The 12,508-nt window shown below is 38.8% G+C and overlaps 1 protein-coding gene across 1 annotated transcript; it reads right to left on the minus strand.

Moving 5' to 3' along the window:
- Positions 1-2,658: 2,658 nt before the first annotated feature.
- On the minus strand, positions 2,659-9,970 carry LOC126808722 (guanidinobutyrase). Its single transcript, XM_050533653.2, has 2 exons — positions 9,709-9,970; positions 2,659-4,345 (listed from the first exon to the last, which is right to left on the minus strand). Exon 2 carries the CDS (start codon positions 4,332-4,334, stop codon positions 3,204-3,206), a length of 1,131 nt encoding a protein of 376 aa, XP_050389610.2. The 5' UTR covers positions 4,335-4,345; positions 9,709-9,970; the 3' UTR covers positions 2,659-3,203.
- Positions 9,971-12,508: the final 2,538 nt, after the last annotated feature.

Consider the following 12,508-nt stretch of genomic DNA (forward strand, 5'->3'; position numbering starts at 1 on the left):
CTCCCTTTATCTAATATGGTGTTTGCGCTTACTCCATCCATATGTATCCCATTCCGTAAGAGAAATACTTGCAAAAGTCTTAAAGGCTAAATACTAAATCATGTAGTAAATCCATGGACCTTATTTAAGGTCCATGGTAAATCAGATCCTAGCTAGCAAGGTCATGTGACACAATTAGATGGAGGAAACTAAAAAGATTAATGCGTTAACTGACTTATGAAAAATGATTTGTTTTATTCCTTTTATTATTTCTTTAGGCCTGCAATGTTGTATAAACTTTTAATTAGACATTTATTAACAAAGAGCACTTTGGGTAAAACCACAGATGTCTAAGACATCAGTTTGGTGTTGTTGGTTTTTTTTTAATGGGGGAACCTTAATCGCAAGACCAGTATACCATAGAAATCTTGAGATACAAAACTGCATGAAAACATTTAATTGTCTACCCTTAAATTTAAAAGGGGAGCAGGTAGTTTCATCCCACTACTGGTTTAAATTGACCAATAAATCTTGTTTGCAATGTCGACAGCTGTGCGTGATATTGTGTTAGCGACTTTCGTCCTTTAAGCATACATCCTAGCCGCTGCTTAATTTTATTTTTGAAAGAGATTCCACAGGCGCCCGTGATATAGCCTAAACATGGTCTGACAAAATATGCCTATCCGGTTTTTTTTACGTTTGCTTCCATGGAGGGTGATATCTCGATTATTTATCTTCCAATTCATACTGAAGTAAGTATCACTACATACTAGATAATTAATTATAATTATACATTCATTAATTACATCGAATAAGAAAGAACACAATTTATATTACATATGGTCAATTACTTTAACATAAGTAATGATAATATTATTGCACCTGATAATATCTTACTAAAGATGTGGCATTGTTGTAGTGTGATAAGGTCTAGCATGAACAACAGGCATTCATCTATTTCATAGATGTTAACTTGCCAGAACAATTTTGGTGTTAACCATTTATACACATTTCAAATAAATTAGAACATGGAGATCCTTGCTGCGGTTGATCCGTAACGCCGAATTGAAGAGTCAGTCGATAACAATAAATTATACTTTCTTTCTTTTTGTCTTTTATTTGTTTTTTGGAGTCTGTTTGTTTTTTGGGTTTTTTTTTTTTGGTTTTTTTTGGGGGGGAGGTGTTTTGGATTTTGGGTATTGGTTTTGTTCTTTTTTTTGTTGGGGGGAGGGGGGGACTTTCGGATTATTCAAACCAGACGAATGTTAAGGATCAAACATGACAAAGATTTGTGTGTTAAAGACTTTAATTGTAGTTATTTGCTGTTCGATATATGGGGATGGGAACTGATTCCCTTTTCAAGGAAATCGATACATTTGGAGACATACCGGGGGGGGGGGCGAATGGTAAGCGCGTGTGCGCTGTATCATGAGGTCTGTTTCGATTCCCCGGTTGTACGTGACAAGGAGTAGGGTCGCCTCTCCCTAAATTGGAGACTGCGACTTAAACGTTCTTTCACATGTATGTGGATGTAGGTTTTTTTCGTCGAACTAAAGGACTAGGTAACACTTTACCGGTATGAACCGGACTGTAAAAATTCCGAGATGATTTATCGCCCACGCCAGGATTCGAACCCGGCAATTAAATATCAAGGGATTTGGCTCCTCATAAAATGCTTATCGTCGGTTGGGAGTCAAAACGTAGTATCTGGCATATTTTGCGAAATTCACTTTTTTGCTTCTTTAGAATGAGAATTTTCTTGCGAATCTTTTCATCTAGTTGTCGTATTTTCAAGACAATAAAACTCGTTTTATAGATATTGTATATATTTTCCTGAGATACGACTTTGCTGTATAAAATTGCAAATAGGGCCTAATCAGCTTTCACTCTTTATTTCTGCACTAGATGTTGAGCTTGATATGTGCGGATAGTTACATACTGTTTAATGGCTACACATACACTTTGTACAGAAATATATAAGAAAAGTTTCAGAAATACGACATTTTACATACGACATTTCGACGTGACGGTTTTATAAGACATTTTGATTCTTAACCTCTGTGTGTTTTTTGCTCTCCTGGACAATTTCGCAAAATTCAGATACGACCTTTTGAGTACCGACCGACGTTATGATGTCCTGTAACACAAGCCTTTTAAAGCAAATATCAGGGGTTTTTTTTTATCCCACCCGAACGACTGACTATACGTTGTCCCTTGCCAGGCCCTCTGTCCTGTACCACTGACAAGGGGGAAACACACCGGAAAATCCGGATGAAATTTCTCGACCAACACCGGGATCGAACACAGGATCTTCAGGTTTGGGAGTCAACGTCTTTGTACTCACTGAGCCACTGTGGCCACCAATTGCCTTTAAAAATGAAATGAAATGAAATGGAGTGTAACGCCGTACTGTTCTGCACCGACTGGGAAACACACCGAAAAATCCGGATGAACACTCTCGGCCAACACCAGGAGCGAACACGGGACGTCCAGGTTACTGAGCCAACGTTTAGTCACTGAGCCACCACGGTTCGTAAAAACAGATCAACATTTTAATATCTTCGATACAAGGTAACATGGAGTTGAATTACGCTCGTATATGAATACCAAACATCATAAATATATCTATTATTTCGAGGTAACTTGGACAGATTTATGATACAAAAAAGTATTTCTACATTTGTTTTTTTTTTATTTTATTTTTATTATTTTGTAATTTGTTGAAAATATATACAATATTTTTATATTTCAATTGATTTTTTTAAACAATTTATTTTATTTGTTTATTGACAAAAAAAAGTGTTTAGCAACTGCCTTAAAGATACGTTATGGGAGATTCGATAACGAGTTGGCAGTTCTCACTATAATAGTTACAAACTTGATAATGTTAAGGCGATTTGCCAAAAATTTCATTCAAATTGATCCACTATGAACCGAGAACTAAGCGATTGAAATTTCCGCCTAGCCTCGATCACCATTACTAAAGTCAGTACGATAAACAGCATAGTCTCGATTATCCATTTAATCGTTAAATCGTGAAGGAAAGTTATTCAGTAAATCGGCTCATAATCCTCTAAGGATCGCAGGCCATCTAGAGTTGATTATGGTCTGGATAGGTTAATTAATGTCTAATTAATAATTTAGATAACATTTCAGGCCTGAAGAAAGACCTGCAATAGAGAGATTTAGCTCTTGCATTATGTGTGTTTTAAAAAGCAGATTTTTTACAGGTCATGATATTTGACACCTGGTAAGACGCACAATAACTCGTATAGCAGATCAGCTCCAAGACGACAGGTTCTACCAGTAGGATCAAACTGAGGGCAAATTTCTGTAACATCACCACCAACTAAACTCAATCCCTTGCAGCCACGAATAATCTCAAGTCCTTGAATACCGGTAAGTCCACCTTGTTCTATCACGCCAGTGCCTGGGGCAACAGAAGGATCAAGGCCATCAATGTCAAAGGTCAAATACACGGGTGAATCGCCCATCATTTCCCGAATTTCGCCCATTAAAGGAACCAGAGATTTATGCCAACAGTCTTCAGCGCGCACAACTCTAAATCCTTGCTGCTTTCCCCACTTGAAATTGTCAGGAGAGTAACCTCCCCCTCTTAAACCGATTTGCACGACCTTGTTAGCAATCAAACAACCATCTTCCAAAGCACGACGAATGGGTGTGGAATGAAGGATCTTATGTCCAGTAATAGAATCAGAAGTATCAGGATGGGCATCAACTTGAATTAAACCAACCGGTCCATATTTATTTTTGATAGCTTTAAGGATGGGGTAAGTAATGGTATGGTCACCTCCCATGATAAGTGGTTTGCATCCAGTATCCACGATGGCTTGAAACTGATCCTCGATATTTCTACAAGCTTCCTGGACATCGTACATGCAGAGATTCACGTCGCCAATATCTGCAACTTGTAGGGAATCGAAGGGTTCTGCTCCTGTACTGCAGTTGACAGCTCTCAGAATCACTGACTCATGCCGAATATGTCTTGGTCCGAAACGGGTTCCCGATCTATATCCAGTACCAATATCCATAGGAACCCCAACGAAACAAGCATCTAGTCCATCTGCTGTTTCTTGATATGGTAGACGCATCATGGTAGCAATACCTCCGGGTCGGGGAAGGGTTTCGGGATGCACAGGTTGATTTAATTGTCTTTGATAGTTTGTGGTGCTTATTGATCTAAAATATGTTGTCAAAGGCTCACTTTTAGTAAACATTCTACTCGTTAATCTGTCTTTAAAACAATATGAATTAACCGATCTGAAATTTGAAACATCGGTTTTGATCACTCCCGCTGACCTTTTCAGAAATCTTGGTGAGGCGCGGAGAAACATTATGATGAAATCTGAAACGAGAAGAAAAATGAAATCTTTACATTGTATTCAAAGGAGTCGTTGTACATCGGAAAGGGAATACTTTATTTTTAAGGTTATCATGCAAGCTTTGATATTTGAAAGAAACAGAGACGAATTCATCTGTGTGCCTAAAACAGTGATAGAGGCTGTATTTTGACAGGATGGTTTATTGAACCTTGCTTTTCCCGAATCGAAATTCCAGGATCGAAAAATCGGTACTTAAATCACAAAACAAAAAAGAAACTTCAGCAGCAACTAGCATAGTATAATTCAAAATTCACGATGATCACAGTTCGGAAATTAATTTCATCAAAAATTTTACATCATCTACACAAATGATTGTTTATATTTGCTAATGTTTTATCCAGTCACGACTAAATATTTTAAAACCCGTGTAAACCATACAATATGGAACTTAAAAAATGAAAAACTTGTACGCTATTTTTATTGAATATGTGGACTAGACTGCATGCCTATAATATGGGGAGCCACGGTAGCTCAGTGGGTAGGACGTTGGCTCGCTAAACTGGAGGTTCCGTGTACTATCCCTACTTTCGTTGGCCGAGAAGGGACGGCCTACTCTTATATTGAATTCCAACTGCCAAGGGGTCTTTTACGTGCACGCCAATGTGTACACGGGACCTCGGTTTTTCGTCCCATCCGAACGACTAGATAGCTGTCCTTGTCAGGCCCTCCGTCCTTCATCACTGACAAGGGGAAACCACGCCGGAAAGACTTCAATGATATTTAATGAGTTTAATGTTCACACGACACAAACTAGGTCATTTATTTCCGGACTAACATATGGTTCAATTCTATTTCAATAATTCGCTTGCACGTAGGGGTCTTTAACAGTGGGGGCAAACCGGAGGACCCGGAGAGTACCCACGAGATTAGACAGGCGACCCTACTCCTTGTCACCGTACAACCGGGGACTGAGCTAATGAAGACTTGCATACACCATTCAGTGTGCGATGAGGGAAATCTTGCTCCGGCAGAGGCGCTACGGCCTACTCTTATATCGAATTCTTTTACGTGCACGCCAATGTGTCCACGGAACCTCATGGGTTTTTTTTCCATCCGAACGACTATAAAGTGTCCCTTGCCAGACTCTCTGTCCTGCACCACTGACAAGTGGGGGGGGGGGGCACCTAGGAAAATCACTATGAACTTGCTCGGCTAATATCGGGGTCAAACATGGGACCTCCAAGTTAGCGAGCCAACGTCTTACTCACTGAACCTCTGCGCCTGCCCCATAGGTAAATTGAGCTGCAGATGGCTGCACATGAATAAGATACAGGTTTGCAAGAATCGTTCATGTCGAATTTTATTCTGCTTGAAATATCGGTGGTGTTATGCTTTTAGCACTCATACTAAACAACCGCAAGAAAATGTGTATGATTGTTTTGTCGTTACACATTGTTGTCATTTTGGCACAATTAATGTCAGTACCAAGAAGTCGGCTAGAACTGGATAGTACTAGAAAGTGCAGGTTATTGGCGGTTTACCTACTAAATTGTTGGTTATTTATTGTTATTCCATTGTCGTACATACAGAAAAAATGGGCTAATGTCTTCGACACTGATTCTATTAGATAAATGTGTCATTAAGGGGCGTATATGTATTTTGGAAAAAATTGTACACATATTGTGTTTTTTGTACTTTAGTCTGTGCTCAGTGCGGAATACGAACAGTAAAAACAATAGGCGTGTTTGTTTATTAAACATGCATTATGCGAGAGCAAAATCTGCTTATTACAAGTCTTTCTTTAGGCCTGAAATGTTATCTAAATTATCAATTAGACATTAATTAACTTATCCAGACCATAATAAACTCTCGATGTCAAGGCTAGCCTTCGATGTTGGCTGGATTAGATACCTATATGCCGCTAACGGCTATTGATAATTAAATCAATAAAAGTGGATAATCGAGACTATGCTGTTTATATTAATGATTTTAGTAATGATGACCGAGACTATGCAAAAATTTCACCCGCTTCTTTCTCGGCTCATAGTGGATCAATTTGACTGAAATTTTCAGCAAATTACCTTTACACTATCTAGTTTTTAACTTTTATAGCGAGAACTGTCATCTCTTTATCTTATCGCCCATAATGTATCTTTCATTAAAACTAGCTAAACTTTTAAAAATACGAAAATTGTGTCTAGTTTTAAATGGACCATATTGATAAAAAAAATTGTTAATATGTTTATTATTAAGAACTATTAAATGGTAGAAATACTTTAACACGTTAAAACGGCATAACTTCATTTTTCACGGAAATGGGAATAGTGTGCAAGTAGAACACATTTTAAAACGGTTGCACTGTGTTTACTCATCAGCACATTGGAAATGTAATGAAATGAAATGGGGTTTAAAGTCCTACTGTTCTGCTCCAACTGGGCTAATCAAGACGGCCATATGCCATACAGTGTGCTATGGGGGAAATTTTGCACTACGGCCAACTCTTATATCGAATTCCAATTGTAAAGGGATCTTTTATGTGCACGCCAATGTGTACACGGGACCTCGGTTTTTCGTCCCATCCGAACGACTGGACAGCACCCTCCCGCCCTGCATCACTGACAAGGGGGAACCACGGCGGAACATCTGGATGAACTTTCTCGGCTATTGCGCGGATCGAACACCCGATTTCCAGGCTAGGGAACCAGCGTCTTACCTACTAAGCCACCGCGATCCCCCCCATCCATATATGAGCATGACTCAAGCGTTTGTCGGACTCTATATAACCAGGAGTTTGCTGATAGTTGAAGAGACGGAGAGAAGGGGGACAGGTGAGAGACGAGCTGGGAGGAGAAGAGAGGAACAGAGACCGGTGAATGGGCTCATCCGAGTTCAGCTGCTGCAGAAGGGCAGAATGGTTAAAATATAGTCATATCCTATAATAATATACCATGTTGATGTCAATATTATATTCCTGTTGTATTTATGTAGCTATTTAATATTCCGTTCCGAGGGGGGGGGGGGGGGATCGCCACCCGAGCTGTGAATTTATGAGACCAAGTTTTTCTAGATAAGTTTTTTGTGTAGATTCCGCATCTGGTTAGTGATCAGGCATTTGATGGGGCGTTTTCGAGGGCCCAATGTCTACAATTGGGGGGAAATATGATTATGTTGACATAAAGGATAATCATGTTATATACTCTTCAAAAAAAGTAGGGGGTATTTAGAAACAATACAAAACTGCGGACATGCAATGCTGTTTTTATTTGAGGTAACCAGTGTATGTTTATAACAGGCCAATTGCCTACACATGAACATAAACTGTTCATATGGGTGGCTTATTTGACGGCCCCATTTCACTCGCAAAAGGATACACCGTCAAAAGTGAAAATGGACGTTTTTGATTTTTGTCTTAATAATGAGTAATTGCTCCACCAATTCTCAGACATTCAGCAATTCGTCGTGGCATGCTCCTAATCAACCGTCCAATCACGATTTGGGGCAATCTGACCCACTCCTCTTGCAGTGCCACGGCCAATTCTTGCAGTGTTGTCGGTTGACGTTGGCGTCGACGAACACGTCTCCCGATCAAATTAAACGTAACACACTAAAGCAAAGATACGCTAAACAGTAAATCTTATGCAAGAACCGATAGGAAAGCAAACATGGATAGATAAACCAGCACGCGGCAGTTTTCATCAACCCTTCCTTGAAGTGTCAAATTTGACAATGAACCCCTCTCACGTGTATGGCGCTATTGCGTGTTGCATGTGCAGCTCAGTGATACTGTTGGGGCTATAAGTTCTTCATCTGTGAACATACTCTCAAAGTATGTCAAATGTCCACGACTATTTATCATATCGCACCCTGCATAGGTATTTGCATTTCAATGATCCCCTACTTTTTTAGAAGAGTATATATTTATAAAAAGTGTATATGATGCCCCTGTCCAACTGTTTTTGATTTGTGGAGTGGGGGTAGCAGGTGTGCGTGTGTGGAGGGGGCGGGGTAAAACTAGCGGGAAATGAGTTCACATTGATTTAAACGATGATTTTCTTAGAGCTTGATGAAACATCTCTAAATATGGTTATAAGGTTCCCATTGTGAGGGGTGGGCTCCGGGGTGTGTGCCCGTGTTCAGATAAGACAAAATACTGAGGTCAACCCGTAGGCAGAAACGTTGCTGTCCAGGCCCCCCCCCCCCCAAAAAAAAAATAGCGGACTGCCTGATGTATGTGTGTCTTCAATAGCTCAACGTTGGGAAATTAGATAAAGAGCTGGTAGTTCGCACTATAATAGTTCAAAACTAGATAATGTAAAGAGAGAGAGGGGGGGGATGGGGTTTAACGTCCACTCGACACAAACCAGGTCATTTCGGGACTAACATATGGCTCAATTTTATTTCAATAATTCGCTTGTGCGTAGGGGTCTTTAGCAGTGGGAGGAAACCAGAGTATCCGAAGAAAACACACGAGGTTGGAATGAATGAATGAATGAAATATGGTTTTATGGCACGTCAGCTCCAACCGGGCTATATTGCGCCAAACATATGGTGAATCTGAGACAAATTAAAACAATATCACATAAATGAATTTATATATGTAAATAAAAACAAATATCACAGAAAATATATTAATTAAAAATAAATATAACAAATCTTTTACATATATAAATATTTAAAACGATATACATGATTAAATATATACAATTAAAATTGATTATAAAAGTTTGTCTCTTTTAAAAATGTTAGCACTTTGTCATATAGCTCCGGTTGAGCAAATAGCTGACGTACTGACTGGCAACGGTAATATTTAGATCTAATGTTCTTGAGATGTTTGCACTCAATCAAGATGTGTTTCACTGTCAAAGGAACATGACAGTGAACACATTCCGGTTGAGGCTCTCGCTTCAAAATGAAAATATGAGTTAAAAAAGTATGACCAATGCGAGAGCGACACAAAACAACTTCATCCCTCCTGTTACACGAGGTTGGACAGGCGACCCTACTTGTAACGTACAACCGGGGATTGAAACGACACCAGTTGCCTCAATGACAGACATTATGATACAGCGCGCACGTGCTAACCATTCGGCTATCCAACCCATTTTTCGATTTAATCATCAATGAGCGTTGAGCAGCAGATCGGATTCTAATCCAGTAAATATTGCGGGCTAGCGATGACATCGAGAGTTGGTTATGGTCTGAATAAGGTAATTAATGTCTAATTAATAATTTAGATAACATCTCAGGCCGAAAGAAAGACCTGCAATTGGCAGATTTAGCTCTTGCATAATGTAGGTTTAATAATTTAATGGTGTTTAAAAATTTGCATTGCTACACCTGCAATAGTTTTCAAAAAGCCTTTTTTAAAAGATATGAAGAAACTTACCTGTTGCGATTTCAAACCTCAAATAAAGTATTTTGTCGGAAATATTTTGATGTGATAGCTATTATCTTTCTTATCTTACAATCACAGTATAATTTATGTAAACACAGGTTCAAGTCGTGAGGTGATGGTTGGGTTTTTTCCCTAACTGGACAATATAGGTCTCATACGTACAGGTCATAATTCATATATAATACTACGTTTTAAAAGTAAACACGGTCACTATTACTGTGGTATAAGTGTATTATCTGCCTGTTACAATAGTGTTTCTGGTTTATATACACCAGCTGGGCTGTGGTTAAAAGCGCGCAATATATACTCTCATAGCATTATGCTATATATAGTTTTTTTTATTTGGCATATTTAATTGCAGAAAACCATGTTATAATGTATTATATTAGACATTCTAATTATTATACAGTTGTTGTTAAAGTAGCCCTTTACCAATGTCCGAATTGATATCTCGCAATGAATCTTTCAAGTCGTTTGACTGTTTGAGTTTATACTTAATGTAACGATATGACGTAATTATATATAGGAACATAGCAAGGGTGCTTTCTTTCGTATTTAAACATCTGTTTCCTTTATGTACAAATTAACATTTCTTATCAAATATTATTATATAATTATTTTAATACTTTGCCTGTAAACACGTTTCTATATTTTACCGTAACATAGTCTGATGTCTGGATTGCCCTAGTTACAACCCCAAGAAAACAGCACTACGACAGTTGCATTAATGCATATCTTATGGTTGGTCCCGGATCACTAATAGTAATGATTTTCTCCATTGACTTTAATGTTAATTCTCGTCTCTCCCCGACCGGCTCTAACTTTTTCCCAAGTTATCGTTGGGTAGAACGCTTTCTACCACAGATAGAGCAATATGTGGCAACCTCTTGCCCAAAAGCAAGTATGAGAGGTTCTGCATGAAAAACTTGAGATACACAAAAATGCAATTTTCGGCGCTACATTTCAACCTCACCAACCTCTCAATTCTTAAATAACTTTCGCCCTACATTCGTGGGTGAAGGAATATTTGGTGAGCTGTGTCCGTATGATGCGGATATGTTAGACTAGATTATCCATAATTTCTTGAAATAGTTTTCTCTTTGTGGAGTTATCTCGAAAGTCCCTGGATTTAAAGCTTCAGTGTGCGTGGTGGGCCAATATTTCGCTAGGGTTAGGTTTAAGAATTTGGGGGAAAGGTTAAGTCTCCACATAAGTACTGACCTACGACGATGAAAAATTAGTTCGTGATATTTCCTAGTTTTATTAAAAATATTTACAATACATTAGATTTATCTACAAAGATGATTTCACTGTTTTTGGTGTTGGTGGCGCTGATGGTCTTCCTTGGATGGTGCTTCTGGTATTCTGGTGTTTTTGTTTCCGAAGAAAAAAGAATAAATTTGAGGCTCTCGGGGGAGAGCCACATTAGTGTGTTTCCTACTATGAATTGGATTTTATAAAAATGTGTTTGTTCCACATAACCGGTGTAGGGCTAGGGATTCTTATATCTAGTTGATTTTATTTACTAACGGTTAGGGTGGAAACTGGTCTTATTTAATCTAATTTACTGTGCACTAGGATGTCGTTCAGATTTGTATTTTTAGAATATGCAATTATAAGTTTCTGTGTGAAGATTTTCGGGTGATTTTCTTGGAGATCAGAGTATAGTGTTTTCTGATGATTTTGGATGCACTTGCTGCTATTGCGCTATGTGGAACTACAAAAGGGGCTATTGCGCTAGCCCTATGAATATTCAAACCAAGGGGGGGGGGGGTGCTTTTGTATACAATTTGTCAATCCAGAATTTTTCTCTTGTTAGCCTAAAGGTTTTAAAGTCGCTCTTGGTCTTTTCTATTGACGTGACAATGAGATCAGAAATGTACTGATTTGGTTGGTTGAAATGAATTGAGACCGGTTTGTCTTTTTTGGTGATATGTCTGACCGGTGACCGTTAATTATTTCTTTAAGTGCATTCTGAGTCTCCCCTACGTATTGTTTGTCACATTGTCTACATGAAATTAGATAAATTATGTTTGAACTACTTCATGAAAGTTGGGCCAATGTTTCGCTAGGGTTAGGGTTAGGGTTTTGTAAACTGACTCTATAAGAAAAGCCCCGTGTTGGCCTTTATGCCTCTATGACGGAGGTCTGAATTTACCGAACGGTAAAAACGGGCTGCCGTTTACCTCATTATAGAGCGATTTAGTTCGTTATTATTATCCCCTTCTAGGCCGTAATAATATTGGATCGGGTGCCAAAAGAAAGAACTGCAATAGACAGATTTACCCCTTACATAATGTATTTTAAAAAAGCGCATAGTCTTCAAAAGACTGAATTTGTTGTTATCAAATCACCCTTTAAAGCTCAAATAACTCCATGTAAAGACGGAACATGGTTTGTTTTTATAAATGAATATCAATATTTCTATTTTAAAGTCTGATTAAGAACGACAGATTATTCTCACTGAACAGACTCATTTCCCCTTTTTTTAACGTACATAGTAGTGATAGTTAATGCAGTGGCATGACACAACACAAACCACCACATCATTTTTCATCATATGTTCTGTCTGCGTCTTTCTGTGTGTGGGGGGGGGGGGGGCGAATGGTTAGCACGCGCGCGCTGTATCACACGGTCTGTCATTGAGTCAACTGGCGGGGTTTCGATTCCCCGGTTGTACGTGACAAGGAGTAGGGTCGCCTGTCCAACCTCGTGGGTTTTCTCCGGGTCCTCCGGTTTCCTCCCACTGCTAAAGACCCCTACGCGCAAGCGAATTATTGAAATAAAAAAA

Source organism: Patella vulgata, chromosome 1 (assembly GCF_932274485.2).
Source record: "Patella vulgata chromosome 1, xgPatVulg1.2, whole genome shotgun sequence".
NCBI lineage: Eukaryota > Metazoa > Mollusca > Gastropoda > Patellidae > Patella > Patella vulgata.